This window comes from Andrena cerasifolii, chromosome 5 (assembly GCF_050908995.1).
Source record: "Andrena cerasifolii isolate SP2316 chromosome 5, iyAndCera1_principal, whole genome shotgun sequence".
NCBI classification, from domain to species: domain Eukaryota; kingdom Metazoa; phylum Arthropoda; class Insecta; order Hymenoptera; family Andrenidae; genus Andrena; species Andrena cerasifolii.
The window spans coordinates 9,033,580-9,052,184 of NC_135122.1; the positions used below are offsets into that span (position 1 = coordinate 9,033,580).

The following is an 18,605-nucleotide window of genomic DNA, read 5'->3' on the forward strand; positions in this document are numbered from 1 at the left end:
GTTTTCTTTATTAGGTGTTCATGGGTTATTTTGGCGTGGTCTGTTCTGAGTCGGGGCATAATCGTATTTTCCTTTCTGCTCATGTTGTACCTAGTTAGGTATTGGTTGATAAGATTCTTGTGCAGTATCGCGAGTTTTTCTTCTTTTGTTGATGGTCCGTAGTCTATTCCATTCTCCTCTTAAGTTGCCTTGTATTGTATTTGTGAGGTCTTGGTACGGGATTTGTTTTTCAATTTCATTTGGTGAGGGAGATATTGCTTCGTTTGCGGAAGAATCCGCTTTTTCGTTACCAGCTCTGCTTTGATGGGAGGGAACCCAGGTGAAGATTATGTGCTTGGTATTATTAGTATACTCTGTGTAGGTTTCTTGCACAGTTTTTATGATTCCATGTTCGTTTTTTTTTTCATTTGGGTTCTTTATAGCGTTGGTTACACTGATAGAATCCGTATAGGCGATGTGGTATCGAATATCATTTGTATGTATTGAAGAGCGTCGAGAATTGCGATTGTATTTATTTGTTCATCTTTGAAACTGTAGTTTCATCATGCATTATAATGGTATAAATGGACCCACGATGTATTAAGTATTGGCGTGTTTACTTCCACTGCAAATTTTGTAAATAAGTAACTTTAATCTCGTTGAAATTGAAATAAAATTATAAAGTATGATTCGTTGAATTCTTGTCGATATTCTTGAAAATTTTATATAATCAGTTTAATTCTTGCTTTTAACCAGTGCCTATTTCAGTTCATTTACCCAAACTACTTAATATAAGCAAATTCCTATCGTTGTGTTCGTGTATTCGCGAATACATTATATTTAATTAGTTGTTGACAACAAATTTCCCAATGTAGCAAGTTAACACTTGTCCCTATTCTACTCAATTCAGCTTCATCCATTGTTTCTCAAAAATCTGTGAGGTCCACTTCAACACGATTAATCATTTCGCTGAAACTTCCGTTGTTGCTGTCCCTAGCATCAGTGGTTCATCTCTTTGCGTGATATACAGCGGTCAATCATTTTCAGGGAGGTAGATAGGACCAGCACAATCATTCACGTCTAATTTCCCAGTGTCGAAATTCGCTAGGAAAATTAACGTAAAGTTTATCCTGTCGGAGGAACTGCATTACCCTATGATCTATATTTTTTCTCTATTTTAGAGAAATCTATTGCTCTTTCTTGCAGTGAGAACTACTAGCGGTATTGTACTATTCCCAGTGCCACTGCGAAAATCTACTAGTAAAAAATGAAACTATTGATATTATTTTTTATAGGAAATTATTTCTGGGAAATAATTTAATATTAATAGGAAATTTTTTGTAGAAAATAATATTTATAGGAAATATTATTATTTATAGGAAATCTCGGGCCTTCCATCATAGTGGATGACTTCGACTAACATAGACTAAGGGTTGCAAACTTTAATCCCCGAAGCACGAAAAACCCGACTTGTTCAATTCTATTTTCTTTTAAAATTTTCCCCAGCTTTTCTCCGAACGTAACAGAGACAGTAAAAGAAGGAAATACCTGCATTTTATCAACCTTAAAGAGAGCTCATTCCCAAATAAAATCACCGTGCAATGTGCATACAGTTAAAGTTTATACTGTTATAGAGGCACTCGTCCCTTTCATTTTACGACACTTTGTTTAAAGGCACGAATTGTTTGCACTAACTTCTGTCGTTCATAGTGAATTCTATGTAACACGTTAATGACATTGCTCTCATTAAATACACGGGAACAAGGTCAGCTAATGCAACAGCATGCGCCCAGGGTAGATCGTATAAGCAGTGAATTGTTATTTTATTTGTAGTCGGTCAGCTCCGATTTTACGTTTAACTGAATGGGCTGAATTGTATCAGTGATGTGTAAATCAGCGAACTGGAATTCTGGTAACTCGATGATAAACGGCTCTGTCCTGGCTATTGAGACACGCACATTATTTTTTAACTGTCACGATCAGCAGTGATGGATCGTCGGGCTATTGCGTACGAGATATTCCTCTAAGCTTCGTACGAAAATGTATCGTGAAATTCATTTTACTCTGAAACACGTGTGGTAGCTTCCAAACAAGTATGCTCGAAACTGTTCATCAGTAGTTAAGTATCTTTATTATTACATACTCCAGAAATCTACTGTATGTCATTATAGTCGCTTGAATATGAACTTTCAGTTTTTCAAATGATGAGAATGAAATACAGAAATACTTGGAGGGAATGTTTGCGTGTTCGATTTTGGTTTATGTGATGACAACTTTTGCAAGCGTTGTTACGTAGAACGTACCCAAGTGGTAATTTTATGGATTAAAGGTACTTACGTATTTCCTCATTACTATTCAAGTACATTCTTTATTATAAGCTCACACTAGTCCACCCTAGTATCAAGGTTCCCAATTTATATACAGTACTGGGAATATTTATAGCATCCCTCGAATAAACACCTTATCACTTATACCTCTCTTAGTACCTACTAGGAAAATATTGTTGCAAAATTTATTTATTGCGAAAATGTGTAGCTCACCATCTCGACCAAAATAAGTTACCACAATATAAGAACACGAATAATAATAATTATACGCAATAATATTACCGCACAAATAATCATACGAATCATTTTGCCAATCATATTGCTATGAAAATTGTGCGTACTACGTAAATTTGGGGGTGATGCGGTAAATACTTGCAGTACTGTAACTATCCTGACATTAGCATGATAACCCATCAGGCACCATGAAGAAAATCAACTTTTTAAGGAAGAATAAAAATATTAGAAGGTATTCAAGAAAGAAGAAGATATAGAATGAAATTGCTGTCAGATGTTAAGAAAAATCTGCTACCATTTGTTCTTTTAAATGGCACGTGACCTACAGACTCTGAAATCGCATTCGCGGTGTACACGTTTCTATGGAGATGGCCTCGGAAGAGTGACCATTTCGATACAGTTTTTCCACGTCTCTGATCATTCGAACAGTGGTGTCCAATAGAGGCCTAGCAAAAAGTAATGTATCAGTCATGTTTTTTTTTACCTTGTTCGGTGTTGTTGCTTGTTGCTGCGGCGAACAGCTGGTGCTATGTATGGTCGGCTGGTTGGTCGTCGCCGGCACAATGCCTTGGTGATTCAGGTGGCTCAGCTGATTGAGCTGGGTGAGTTGTTGCGGCTGCTGCACCGGATTCTGGGTAGTGGCCTGCAGCTGTTGATGATGCGTCTGATGCGCAGGATGGGTCGTCTGGTGATGCGTCGCGGGGAAGGTGGGTACCGTGAACGGGACGAACAGCATCGGGCTGCCGAGGATGTGCGCACCACCTCCACCCAATGCCCCCGTCTCCTCCCTACACCTTTTTCGTGCGTTTTTGGTTTTGGATAACTGTTTCTACTCCATGAACGGTGCTTGTTACTTCGACGTGCGACTACGTATACTCTTATTATATTGTACTGTTTTATTATTTCTCAAACACTGCCGACGACGACGACGATCAGCAGAGTGAGAGCAGGTGTAGCGGTAGTGGTACAGATAAAAGTAGTGGCAGTGGTAGTAGAATGGTAGGTGGGGTAGAGTAGTACGTGTCGAAGTGAAGCTACAATGTATGTTTAGTGATTTATTATTACCTGCACTCCTGCCCCAGCTCCTGGTGCTGGGGGTGGGCGTAGGGGGCGGCTCGGACGGAGGTGGTGGACGCCACCCTCGCTACCCTCAGCGACAGGCCGCCCCGCTGACTGGTAAGCTGGACCGAAGCCGGCTGGTGATTGCTATGCACGCAGCAACAAGCACGGCAGCCAATCGGTTGTTGCTGATTCGGGATTGCCTGGAGGTGATGAGTTAGGGGGCCCCTGGGCCCCGTGGAGGAGGGAGAACACGGGTACACCCCAACAAGGCAGCCAACCACCGCAGCCCCGGGGCCCGGTGCACTCGGTGCCAAGGCGCCCGTGGACGAGGCCACCCCAACCTCGCTGGCCCTCCTGCAACCACTGCACCACTGCACCCACCCTCCTTGATGGGGCGCCTGATAAGGCCTACTGCCGCCGATTGTTGACCCTCTCTGGACCACTTCCACCTGGGCCTCTTTCAGCGCACGGCCTCCTGCGGGTGGGATCTTGCTACTTTCCACTTTCCCTGGGGGCAATCAACTCCGACTGGTCTCTCAACTGCAGCTGACTTTCGAGTTATTCAGCACTGTGTCTCGTTGCCTGATTATGTACACTCTCGTGGTCGCTTCACTCTTCGATCTCGAGCGTTTACGCTTCTCGGATCGCGTGCTCGGTATGAAAACGGACGAACCTGTCGCGAATAACACGGTGTACAGCCGGTGAGTATACTGACCAGACGAGCAGCACAATCGTCCACAGGCTTCCAAACTCCGTCGACGCGTTTGCCACAAAAACAGTTAGGAGTCGGTGGATAAATACGTAACCGCGATTAATACAATCGGTCTTTGTACAATCGAAATCACTGTCGAAGATCCTACAGCTTCGTACAAGAAACAATTCATTCACTGCTGTGATCGATGCTCACTCATAGCCACGTGGTCGACTTGAGCAGCTCCGTACGTCGATCCTTCAGATTCCCGTTACAAATACAAACGGCGAGCGGATGCCCTCTCCGCGACGAGTTTATCTCTCGGGAGAAGTTAACGACGTTGTATCGCTTGAGGAAAGTTTCGTCCCTTCGGCGAAGTGATGGATTGAGTCACAATAGAAGCCGGTATTAAAGACGTGACGCTGGGTTTGCCGGTTCAACAAGTACACAATTGATTGCTCTTTTATCCCCTCCTCGCGACAACCGTGCACGGCCGACAGCGGTGTTTGCCTTGGTCTATCAATGTTTCCTCGCAAAGTCGGCGTGCCTTTAACCAGCTTTGCGGTCATAAAAACGCGCGTCGCTCTCTCAGTGCCTCCGCCGCCGACGAGAACAATGCCTCCGAGTCCGCGGATCCAAACTTGGAACACTGTTTCCGCCGTCACCAAATATTAACGCTCACGTGTGCTGAACAATGGGAAACGTATTACGCGATGTTGTCACACGTTTCGCGGCGCTCCTTCTCGGCACGCTTCCGGGGAAGCAAAAACGCAACAACGATCGCGGCAACGCACCACCTTCCTGTTTTTTCCTTTGCTTTAAAAACAGACTGTTCGCCGACTGTCAAAATGGCATTTTTATCTCTCTGTCATCCCTGCCGGGCTCTACCATTCAACCTTCACTCCACCACCGAAAGGCAACGACGAACGTGTCAGTTGCGAAGGACGCGGAGCGGCATCCTTCCACGTTTGTGCTTTAAAGAGATCACGGGGTCTCACTGCAACGAACAAAACTCGGTGTCTGACCGGCTGCCTTCCTGTTTCCCCGTACTCGAACTCAATTTAGGCTGGAGGTCCTCGCGCTTCTGTAAACGAGGACGAAGGACACAACGGATGGAAAAAGAGGGAACCTAACCCGTAATGTTGGAAGGTCGCTCGCCGACTGACTAGCACTTCCGCTCAGGCTGTTGTGCGATTCAGAGTGGGGGATGCTTCGTTGGGTTGTTGTGTGTAGGGGCTGGTGGCGGTGGGTAGACTCGTCGGTTGGTTGGTCGGGGTGGTTGTGTGTGCACGGCTCCTGCTGTGCGCGGGAAACCAAGGGGTTCCGAGCTTCTACAAGCGGCACGGCCCGGCAAAATAGCGACCAGTTTCACGTGGCTCGCAGTACCTTGAGTTCGACTACTTTCGCCTCGAGTTTTCCTGCACCAGTCGCGGAGAATCTCCTCTGCTGGGCGTCGATATCACTTGGAGCTGGTGTCCCTCTTCCTTCCCCGCGATGCGCAATCTTCTCTAATTGTTGATTCGTTGGTTTTCTGCTGTACTGTTTCAATCAGTGTATTCTTAACGCGCGAGTAATTCGTAGTTGCACCGTTCTTGCGTTCCTGTCCGGTAGCTTCGATCGAAAACGTTTGCTTTCCTCCCGACGAACTTCACAGTGCCGATTTCGCCTCGAAACGAGTGTCGAATGAGTTACGGGATAAGGCGCCTGCAGTAAGAAGAAACGGGAGCCCGACGATGGGGTGTGATTGCAGTGGAGTGTAGCCGATTATTTCTGCGATCAAATCAGTGCGATACTGTTGCCTGTATTTACTGACGTTATACCACTCCGATTGCTCCAATCCAAGTAAATCCTTCCTTGCTTGCTGAGTTATTTTACAGAACTGCTTTCCCGCGAGTGCGAACGACCCGACGCTTCCAATCCTCCTTGCCTCTCGTTAACCTCTCAGCTCCGAAGAAAACACGATCGTTCATATAAACGAGCACGTTCTCTGACACAACGACTCCGAATACATCACCGACGGAACGACCCAGCGTTACTTCAACCGGGGTAACACCGCGACTACGTATCTTCGCGAGCCGAGCAACGTCCAGCCGACGGACTAACGCCACTGTATCCCGCGGGTCACTCGATTCTTCAGAGCGGATGCACGTGCTTCGAACCGGTCTCTCGCCGTCAGACACCCGTGTAAACACTCAGATGCAGCACTCGAGACACCATTCACAATCGTCGTACATCCTAGTCGCGCACACGTTGCGTCAGCACTCGCGCGCCCGTCACGTACACCGCCGGAGGAAAGATCCCGCTGGATCAGGATCACCACGGGGTGACCACGTAAAAACGAAACGGTCCGTGAGCGTGTGCCTCTTTGTACGCGTGCGTGGCCGTGCGCGTTGTTGTGTTTACGGCTCGCGACTGTGTGAGTGGTTGCGGCCAGCGCGGGGATGAAGACAACTGTGCCTTTTGACGCGGTGATACGCGAGCGACGGCGGAGGGAAAAAGTTCGAGGGAAAGATCAACGGGAGAGGGGGCGGGGAGGGTAGAAGCGGTGGAAGGACGATGGCTGCCTAGTGGCCTAGTGCGTAGGGAGCTATGGATTCGGTGAAGCGCTGTGACCTGCACGTAGGTAGGTAGCGTGGAGACAAGAACCGTGTATCGCAATGTATCGCGGTGGTGGCGACGACGACGGCGGCAGCGGCAGCGGCGGCGGTGGTAACTGGAGGGGTGGTCTGTCGGGCTGGAGGGGCGAGTGGGTGGTAGATGGAGGGAGCCTGGTTCGTTCCTTCGCTCCCCTTCCCCCCACGAGGTGGTGGAAGAGAGGGTAGATCGGACGTTTGGGAGACCGAGGGCGCGCAAAGCGCCGTGGCTCGGGGGATGGAAACGGCTGCTCGTGGTACTGCTCTCTGTATTGTTCCGGCTGCACCGCTTTTTAATTATAATTTTTTTTACGATTTGCACGGAATAAATTTGCTGAAAATTATCGGCCGCCTATTGTTCGTTAATAACGATTCGGAAGAGGGGTTGAATTAACATTCCGGGCGAACGGATAGGGACATCCGATTAGTGCACTCGTTCCCTTTCAGTGACGTGTCCAGGTAAAACTGCGGCACGGTTGAATACGCTTATGGCGGGGAAACGGGGAGTAAATAATATAATTATGGGCCTGTGCTTAATGATTGTTAATCGTTTAATATTTTCTGATAATATTGGGCTGACGTTCATTGCCGTGGGAGTTTTATATTGTTTCCGTTGTGACGAAAGCTGATTTCAAGGGAGTTTTGGATGCAGTGAATTGACGTTGGTAGTAGTCGATACTCAATTAATATAAACTTAAGGCATTCATTCTATTCTGATCAGAATAGGTAATATTCGTGTGTAGATTTTTTCTTTTATCGTCACATTTAATACGTTTAGCATAATTTTTATAATCTCGAGTTATCAAGTGGTACTTGTGCTAAGTCCATCGATATCCTTGTGTAATTCGAGTTGCATTTTTGCACACATTGCAAAAAGTAGTGTCATTGTGTATTTTTTCTGTAATGTTTTCAACGCAATGCCACTTTTATTATATTCTAATTCCATATTCAATTCGATGTTCCTTATATGCATAAATAGTTCTAATTTGGAAGTGTATGGGGGTTAAAATTTGTAATTTTCTCATCAGTGGGACGTGGAAACGGAAGAAAAAATAAATCGATCCTTTACTCTTCGACGGAGCAAATTAATTTGTTCCTCCTCGTCTTCACTAGTTAACTACGAGGCGAGAATAACCAAAGGCCTGCGGTTACCGAGGCATCGATCGCCACCCGTCATTTTTGTCCACTTTGTCGCGTGTGTTAATTAAAAATTGCTCGTGGTCATTGTCGTGGAAGAAATCACGTGCGTCCCTGTAATTAAATCCTCGATGAATTCCCGTCAATCGACCATCAAGCAATCATCGCCCACCCATTCAACGGCACACACGTACACCGTGTGATTTGAACGTTTCGTGTTTTCCACTGCGCCACCAGAGGGGCACGAATTTATTAATTATGCCCCCATCTCAGGCATTATTAAACTGCTGCTTTCAGAAATACTGCGATTCACTTGTATTAATGCTTCTGCTTGAACATTGGGGGAAGTAGTCCTCCATATCGATCTCATTCATCCATCGACGCTTAATTAATAAATCAATAGATACAATATAAACATTTTTAACACGCAACAAACTCTACATTTGACCGTATGTAGTTAAAATTAAACATCAAGACCTTGAGATTCTCGAACTGACTTTTCATTCTTATATTATTGTTCTATCGATTATTCAAGCACATAAAAAGATACACCACTGGCTATTTAGATTGACGAAGCAGTTTTCGTTTTATACATTCAGAGGACCTTTTACACTTTCTAATTCAGAACATATTTCAAAATAACAGAGCTACGGATAACTTCTCCTGTCAAACATTCCACCACATTCAGTCGCGCAAAGCTACAAAAGTAAACACCCTGCGTTTCAGCTAATACTAAATGATGCTCAGAACTCCACTGTACTCGATATAAGGAATTCACTTTCAGCTTTAGAAAACTAGGAGTTACCCTTTCGTCTATTTACGTTTTTTTATTATTAATTATCTCAAATTATTTACAAAGGCGTCACCATACGTCACATGGCGCTGAGAACAGGCCACGCGTGTCCCATTTTCGACAACACATTTGTTCCTCAGCTGGTTCTCGAGTACCAAGTCCCGTGAAAATTCTCGCGCCAGAAGAAAGCCAGGCCACGTGATGGGGGCCCATTGAGCATTTTGGGCGCGTCGCCGATACTTTGCGCGGGACAAATTGCAGCCATCAGGCACGACAGATACCTACGATCTGCATTTCGCGTCCGGTGAATTTCGTATTTTCACGGCTAATGACTGAGGAACGAGACGGTAATGTATTCTACGCGTAGCATCTACTATGCGCTTTCCATTAGCATTTGTAATGCTCGCCTACCCCTAACCACGGGCCCGCGAGCGTTGACGGTTCGCGCAAACCCATCAGCAGTGCCATTTATAGCGGGCGTTCTGTGCCGGTGCCCGAGCAGAAAAGAAATTTACCGCTCGTCGCTGGGCGATATGTTAATAGAACGCACGAGGCACGTTATAAGGGCCGCCGTGGAGGACGTCGGTTGCCAGGCGTCAAGGATTTTTCACGGGTTGCCACGAAACGCCACGGCAACCCCGTGGAAATAGACGCGCCATTAAGAACCTTTCACGCGTTGCTCGAACGCCGTGCGTCGTTACCGTCGCTTGTCGCTGCTCTGTGCAGTTTCTCCGTCCCGTCGTTCAAACCTGTAACGATTCTTAGTTATTCCCATTGAGCCAGGAAATCACCCGCTCGCTGGCACAACCGCCCCATCACTCAGGGATATTGACATCCCGCGAACACTTGACGCATTATTTCAGATCCCTCTGTGATGATTCGTGCCTCCGCGGAGGGACGGAAGCCCCGTAATCGAGCTGCTTCTTGGTGGGATGCTTTAGATGCTGGGGAAAGTTCGCAGAGCGATGTTTCAGACGTGTGCTTACTAATATGGAACGTAGGGAAACAGTGTTGTTAGCCGGAATCTTTGAAATTATTTTGTGCAACTTAACCCTAGTCCCTCGGGTCTTTCTTGACACATCGTTTCATTACTACAACATTCTACAGTATCCTTTAGTCACGAAAGATCAGCGACAACATTTCCCACCAAAGCACCCTGTAAATAAGAATTTCGTTCCACCTCCCAAACTAGCAGCTCGCTGCGTAGAAGGAACGGCTCATCGAAGGCGCGCGGCCACGCGACAGTTATCAGCAACAGCGTTCTAAATAATTGTCCCGAGCGCCTGCCGTAATCTCGCGACCCGAACGTTATCCGCGGCGCACGCGAAGCCGTTTTAATCTCCGTGAAAAACGCTTGTCCGAGGCCGAAACGTCCGCTGAGACCCGGGAACAAGCTGAACCACACGCGGAGGTGGTGACTGCGAAGGCGGCGAACGCAATAACGGGATAAGCGGGGCCATCGGACAGTTTGCGAGCGCCTCTGCTCCTGATGGGGCCGGACGATGGAGAGACAGGGATATAGGGAGTCGGTATATTTATAATGACCCTATATGTATGCAAATGGCTGCATATCGTACAGAGCTATCCCACTCGTGCTCGTACGTGACAGAGGGCTCTGTCCACGTGTCCTTCCTCTTCGTCCCACCCGACTAGCAGCGGCTTCGCCTCTCTTCGTCCCGCCGTCCCCATCGTGTGTGTCTCTTGGAGGCCGCAAGTTCGTTTGTACGTATTCAGCGGAACGATCGCATAGCAAGTTGTCGTTGCGCGGCGAGAGGGTGGGCAAAACGCATCGATTGCGCGTAAATGCGAGCCGACGCGATTTCCACGAGAGACCGTGCCGCAATTTTGCAGCTAACCAAGTCTTTCCAAGCGTCACGCTCGCGCGCGTTGTGGCCCGAGCGAATCGCCATCCCCCACCCCTCCGTTCGCACTTCAGTGTCGATTCTACCCCCTAAACGTGACATCAACCAGAAATTTAGACTGACTTCAACTTTCGGCGGGGCCAGGCGGGGAGGGTAGCATCGGTACGGGGACAAGGACGTTTCGTTAACTACTTTAAAAGCTTTTAACGTTAAATGTGACGGGTAACTCGTATCGTTCTCGAGCGATGCTTCGATTGGTAACTGGTCCCTTCGATTTCGAGGCCGTGAGCGTCGGTCAGGCAAGTTGTTGCAGTGGTTTCGTAATTGGCGGGGATATACGGGGTTGGTGATTGAGAAATGGGGCACTCGGTTATGATTGTTGGATTTGAAAGTTTGAGGATGACGAATAGTGTGTAGAATTTTTTTTTATTATTATGTTCATATCTTTCTACCTTTTCTTCTCTCTTGTCAGGATTTTTACAAAGAATAAAAAGTTACCTAATAATTCAAGGTTTTTGCGGCACCTCAGCATAGTTCCATTACAAAATACACATAATGTGCAAAAAAGTAAACAATGATCTTTCTATCTTTTTTATCTTTAAATTAAATAAAGCTGTTTAAGTGTTCGTATTCTTCTAATTCGTTCTATATCCTATTTTTATTATTGCATTTCAGATATCTATTAAAATACAATTTTTTGAGATCGTGCCGTTAAGGATGAAGACCACGCTTCATAGTCTGCTCCAACATTTTCTTAATTCAAACAGAATATTTAACGTCGTTTAAATTTCACTTATGAATAACTCGACTATGTGTCAATCATCTAGGAACTAAGGTTTAACAGGGCTGATTATTATTAAATAAAGTAAGTAAAATAATAAAATAATCATTCTAATGAAATAATAAGTAGCCTTTCATCGAATAAATTACCGAGAGCAACATTTGCCTCTTTTCCCCATAAATTAAGGGCAATTTACAGGGGAGCAGTTTATTGTGCCTACCCGTCTGGTTGCATGATTTAAAACAGTACGGCCGTTGGAGGGGAAAAATGGCAAATTTAACTTATACCACGTCTAAACAAATATTAAAAATAGTGTACAGTTTAATCTTAAAATAATCACATTAAACTACTCTAATTAAATATGAAGAAATAAATCGTCAAACTCGTCTACGCGATGTGTGTAAGGAAAAGATTAACAAGTTTTTAGAAGTATTGTATAAAAAGGAATATATAAATAAAAAGTATCTCATTAACATATGTCGGCGTAACAATCCTGTTATAATTACTTCTATAAGATGTTAAAGCTCTAAATACTATCATTGCTAAAATTTAGTTTGTTTTAATCATATACAATAAAAACGGTGACATAATTTATGAATAATTTGGTGAATTTATAGTTAATGTGTATCGATCGCAACGCATTCTGGGCTCCACGCAGGTTTTCGCCAGCTGCGGTTACTGGGATAGCAAAAATGCGGTGATTAATAACGCTAATGGTGTTTTTGAATTACGGACGCAAAACGCGCATCGATCTTGCCATTCTCGAATTTGTTCAACGCGTACATCGATATGATGCGTCGCAACGCGCATAAATTATAACGATAAACATGTTATTTATACGCTGACATAAATTAGCTATGCTAATTTCTGCTGATCAACGGGAAACTGTATTTCGGGTCGGCATGATTGCTAGTGGAACGAAAAACCTACCCTAAAATTCACTCGTTAGAACACCTCCGGCGAAATTAATTGCATTTGCGACCAACGAAACATATGAGGACAAATAACTTAAACGGGGTAAAATGTATTTTTGGCTCCTATATGAATTTAGATGTGAAAGTACATTTAACAAAAGTAAAATACAATTAGATAGAGAAAACTGAAAAATGATCGACTTTAAGAAACTCTGAACTATCTTAAATAATTGCAAGTTTAAGCGTGTTTTGCTCAAACCAAACAAAGGAAACGAATAACTAAATGGAAGGAAGAACCTCAGCGGTGGAAAGTTTACAAAACGTTTGCAGATGCCGTATCTGTTCCTCTCTCGATCCAGCAATTCTGTTGGAATGCTCGATGAATTATTGTTTAGCTAGGAAGCTGTGCAAATAGAGGCAATCGATCCGCCTTTTGACCATTCAAATATCGCAGACGACGAAATCTGCCGTATTTCATCTGAATTTCCTTTAATGCATACAAGAATCTGAATATGCAGTGAAGAAACGATTGTTTCCAAAGATGGAATCGATTTTTAATGAAGTGCCCAAACACGTCACAGACTTTCAAACTCTATTTCCAGAAAACAATGCGTTGTTTGAAAAAAAAAATTGTACAGTTACAACGTATATTTACACAAAGAGTTATTCCATATGCAATTACACTACATTAATTGCTGCGATTAATTAGCTTCTATAGCCGGATGATCTTTCAACCCCGACTTCTCCGAAGGCGAAGACTCCCAGAACAAAATTCTCTTGCACATCTTCTTCCCATTACATCTCTTCGTGTTTTGAGGAATGCAATTAAGACGAATTATTATTATAATTATTTACATTTGCATATGTCAGGATCTCCATTTCGCTTGCACCGCTCCACGGGAGTACACCCTGTAGAACAAGTACCCAGACCATTCCGACACAGTTAATTTAGTACCCACTTCACAATATCGAGCCCGTCAACAGAGCACTCTAAAGAAAGCATAACCGATCGACAGGAGGGCTGAAGGGTCTGAGCGCGTAATATAGACGTCTTATTTCTCGGTACGCAGGAACAGCATGACGAACGGTCGACCCCTCGGCAGAGTCCTTTGCATAGCCGGAGGGAACACGCCGAAATTCCAGGGGAGATTAAGACGTGCGGATTTGTGGGTAGGGCAAGCGGAAAAACAGGAGCTAAGGGCAGAAAACGGAACCTTAGCTCGCGGCTACGGAAAACCGTAGTCAGACTGCTAGTAGATGCGAGAGAAACTTCGTTTCCTCTCTCTCTCTCTCTCTCCCCCCCCCCCTCGCGCACACACACAGTTACGTGTACACGGTGCTCCTGTCTCTGTTCTTCTGGGCACGTCCTGGTCGTCAGCTCTGTTCGTCTTCGTCGGCGCGTCTCTCGTTCCCGCGATGGCAAGAAAGCTCAATTTCAATTTCGAGCCCCGAGGGTGTCGTTCCGAAACGAATATAATTATACGAAATAATTCTGACGCGAGGGGTTGGGCGCGGGGTGGAGGTGGAGGGCTTCGGCTCCTGAGTCTGCGAGAAGGAAGTCTGGTTTAAAATGGGCGGCAGGGGTGGCTGCGTATAGTCTAACTACCGAGTAGTCCGCGGTTATAGGCTCGCCCTTCGCGTTACGCACGCCAGGCCCGTCGAAAGATAGCGAGTGGTTAATGGCTCGAAATTCCTGCCGTCGTGGAATGCCCTGAATGAAAATTAAGTCAAGTATACCTACAGGGATCGGTTCACGAAAGAACAATCTGCGATTCCCTGTCTGCTGAGGTTCCGTCCTGTATTTCCTATTCCTCTGTCGTCTCCACCCTTTCACTTGGCACTTATCGGCGAATTCGTCTGCGGAATGGTTTGCGCGACAGCGGGTCGACTGGGTGTAACCAGGAAGTGTTTGGTAACATTAGTGGCAAATAATTATACCGAACTTGGTTTGATGAGAACACTCGTACGGAAGCTTTAGTACATGTCGATGTTTAAGGCACAAATATTTTATGTACATATATTATGTTTCAGCGTTTTCGAAAAAACAGGGTTAGACATGCAATGGCACATCAGAGTTGGGCATTAACTAAATAAAGAATTATTTAAATAACGGATCAAATAAAAGTTACTTTAACTGTAGATTGTTTGACGAATAAAGTTACTTTTTTTATTCAATGAGAACTTATTCGACGAATAAAACTGAAGCATTTCAACTTTAACTTTATTCATAGTCAAATAACGAATAATTTTTTTGAACTTTTATTCATTATTCGAAATTTTATTTAAATAAAAATTTTGCCCATCTCTGTGGTACATAAGATTCAGGGACATACTACGAAGAAGAATATTATTTTTACAAATTTATGAACTAGATATGAATGTAATTTTTACACATCATAAAGAAAGAGTCAAGAACTATTTATTGCACATGAAAACTCAAATTTCACAAAAAGTGGACATACTTGGTTTTTGGTAAGTAAGATTCTGTAACGTTTCGATGGCACCATCGAGTTGCCTCTTTTAAATTTTCAATTTTGCTCGAGTAAGAACAAGGACCTATTTTACACTGTAATCAGATTTAAAGGAATGCGAGGGGAAGTGGTTGAAAGTAAGAGAAACTTACAGAAACATGCATTCAACATTGCCTTATTTATGTGCAGAAGATTGAAATATAATGACTTTAAAATAACAATAACCCGACGTATCAGAATACAGAATTAATTAAGCTCAATGTCTCCGATACCCGTGTTTTAATGAGTGTTTATGTCGAATTAATTCCCCACGGTTGCCTGATGAAATAGAAATATTAATTTCTCAATTGTCGGTCCGTAAATTTATGTCTCAATCATTTCGCTCCCTCTTATCAATTGCCCTCGAATGGAATAACTTCACACTCCCCGCGCTCTCCTTCTTCGGCTGTTCACCCCTACTTTGACCTATCTTCCATCCCTCTTTCGTTCATCCCTTCTGCAGCCAGCTGAGACGAAGCCACCTCGTTCCATTACCCGGATATTAGCCATCGGGGCGCCGCGAAAATGTTACGACTTATGTAATTTGCTCCAATGCGATTGCCAATTAATCGTTTAAAATTCTATCGCCGATCCACTGCGTCAAATTGATTTGTTTCCTTCGTTTCGACTACGAACGTTGCTGGCTTGAAGGAAGACGATATCATAAATCCTGAATATAAAACGCGAATGTAAATCATTCGCGGCGATCCTTTTTTCAACAAAGCTGCGGTACACTCTTTGTGAGTCGAAATTATATCGCGCACATTTGTTTAAACAGCATTCGTTGAAGTCCTTCGCGCCGCGGCTCTCGAACGTGCACGCGCGCTTTTAATGTCGAATATCGCGAATTCGTTAGTGATTTATATACAAAATTCACGAGCGCGGATTCATTACCATTAACTGGGCACGGAGACAGAAACGTAATTAATAATTTGAAATTGTGGCCGTTCCACGGCTGGATATCGGTAATCCATAGCAGTTTGCCACTCTTATGTTTTATGGTAACTTTTCATCTATACGAAACGTTTCGTTGCAGAATTTATAGAGCCCAGATATTTCGCCAGTGTATAAACAATGCGTCACGCGCGTTGCCTGCTTTAAAATTTCACAAAAATATGGAAGCTACTCGAATGAATAAATCTTATTGTAGGTCTATAAATTCTTTCTCTCTTTCCAAACATTCTGTCAAGAAAAACATCGAAAAATTATTTAGGCTTCTTTATTAAGTAATTCCGTTACAAAGGGTTTTGTCTAAAATGTATTAAATACACGAATTATAATGTTTTTACTAAACTTCGTCATATGAAATGGTATTTCGTACATAGAGAATGACACTGTTCAGTTTTATAATGCTAGATAAAGTTATAAGATAAAAACGCCAAATGAAAATAAGAGATGTTAAGTTCATGTTATGATGGATAACTTTTATTTGGAACAGTTATTAAAATAGTTCACATGCAGAAAGTTACAAAGAAAAGTATTCTCAGTGATATTGTCTGACCATAGACAGTCCTCCTCTCCTTGCCTTCTTACGCATTGCTCTCTACATTCTACAAATTATACTTGTTGTTAGAGTTCACTGTATATAGCAACACGTGTCGTTTAATGTGTACACTAATTTAGAAATAGTTCCAAGTGAAAGTTACTGGAATGAAAGATAATTTTATATAGATGTACACACTTATCCGTAATTCCTTTGAAGATCCTCAAACTGTACCAGCATTTATCTTATTCAAAAGGGCTTGAAATTTGTTCTGCCATGTAAAACAGGAGAACCTTTCTCATGGCAAAGTTTGATGAAAAAAAGTAATTCAAAGGTCTTGAAGAAATTCACGAAGACTGTTTCTAATGAAGTCAGTGAAACACATGAGCTTTAATTTTATATTTACATTTAACTCTCGATTTGGAAAATATTTTGTTCTTCATGTCTTAAAATTTTTTACATTTCATACCACTGTTGATTTCGAGTTTTGTATGAACCCAGATCACTTAAAAAATGCATTCGCTTAGTGAGTTCACCATTTAATCAACAAAATAATTAAAAATGTCCTGAATTGTAAAATTTTGATAACGGAAACAACTTGTTTTTAGGAGAAACTCTATCCTTTTAGAATAACTACAATATATACTATTTTGAAACATATAAAATTTATTCGAAAACTATTTAAAAGTCAAGTGATATATAAATCTACAGGTAAGTATTTTTAGAGTAGAGAAATAACACCTATTATGTGTTGTATCATTTGAGAAATAAAGCTGCTTGCTAGACTGCGTGCCTATGCGTCGCGATATTAAAATGAAAACGTTGCTGTTTCACCAAAGCGCATACCTTTGTGAACTGAATCGCGGGGTACGCATAAATAAAATAATGCCCGGCTCGTTTAATTTAACCGTGCCTTCTTCAATTTCAATTAGTCCCAGTGAAATAGTGAATGAAGGTTTGAAGATAATACGACAAAGGATCCAGGCTTTCCTGCTGGGCTTTCAAGATGAAGGAGTCGTTCGTCCCTCACCTTCAAGAATACAGGCATTACATTATTACAAAGAGAGATTCTTAGATCAAAGAAGTCATCGTACACCTCAGCCGCCAAGAAAAGGTAAAAGAATATTTCAACGATTCAAATGAGTTAATAAAACTGGAGGAACTCCTTTGAAATGTCGCAGCGTCGAAAATTATTAAAAAAAAAACTGAATATCGACGCATGTGCCCCAAAAATTTATTATATGTCAGTGTATGACTGAATGAAACAGAGTCCATGTTTATAATAAATTGCGAATTTCTTTCTGGTCCTTTAAGTTACTCTTTTACCCAACACCCGATAATTTTGTTTTGACGCAAGATCTATCTATACAAAACCAAATAAAAACAAAATTAAAGTAACTAAAATCTGTACAAATCCTTTCAATTTTTGAGTTCATTTAATATTTATGGATCTACAAAAATATAACACAATAAAATACAGTGCATTCACAGCCAAATGAAAAGAAACTAAAATAAATAAAGTCTGTACAAAATATAAATCTTTATTTCATTTACTATTTTTATTCCGAAAATATGAACTCATGAATATTAGTGAACTGTTACTTACTGCATTATGCTCGTGTCCGAGGCGATTTAAAGTCATTTAATTCATTTAATTCAGTTAATTCATTTCTACATATTAATTCTAGTATATAAAACCGTGTTTTTTTAAATTAAAACGCCGGTTTTCGAATTTTACAAATTTATTAAAAAGAAACGGGTTTTAAACCCGGTTTTTAAAAACCGACAAACCCTAATCTAATGAGTACGACATCTATATTTATATACATTTCAGTTATATTACAATAATTTTCGTCACATTTTCAAGGAACCCTGAACCAAGACTGGCTCCTCTCACTGTTTCAAGAAGTGGAAGGCTGTCAAATAAATTTCTGTCACAGCTCATCCAGTAATGTTTCGATATAACAAGGAAGCCAAACTATATAACTTGTGTACCTACTCAAGTACAGAACAATTCGTGCGCTTCATAAAACGCAAGTACTCCAGATACTCAACCAGTCCCACCTCCGCTCACTTAAACAAACCTCCTTTCGTATTCATCTTTCGTTTCCCCCCGCGTGCAATGCGATCACCCACGGAACATGCATTTCTTCCCCTCGATCGCGCGGTCACTGGGCCGCTCTAAACGGCCGGTGATCG

General features: G+C 42.8%; 1 protein-coding gene across 2 annotated transcripts in view; it reads right to left on the reverse strand.

Annotated features, from left to right (window-relative positions):
* Window positions 1–6,189, reverse strand: part of LOC143369220 (cytotoxic granule associated RNA binding protein TIA1) — a 591,539-nt gene extending 585,350 nt beyond the window's left edge. The window contains exons 1-2 of one of the 2 annotated variants that reach the window (XM_076812871.1): window positions 3,606–6,189; window positions 3,025–3,334 (exon numbers count right to left, since the gene is read on the reverse strand). In XM_076812871.1, coding sequence (XP_076668986.1) covers window positions 3,025–3,276 — 252 coding nt within the window. In that variant the 5' untranslated portion in view covers window positions 3,277–3,334; window positions 3,606–6,189. The remainder of the gene's footprint in view (window positions 1–3,024; window positions 3,335–3,605) is intronic. The other variant, XM_076812870.1, reaches the window with a different exon arrangement.
* Between the last annotated feature and the right edge of the window lie 12,416 nt (window positions 6,190–18,605).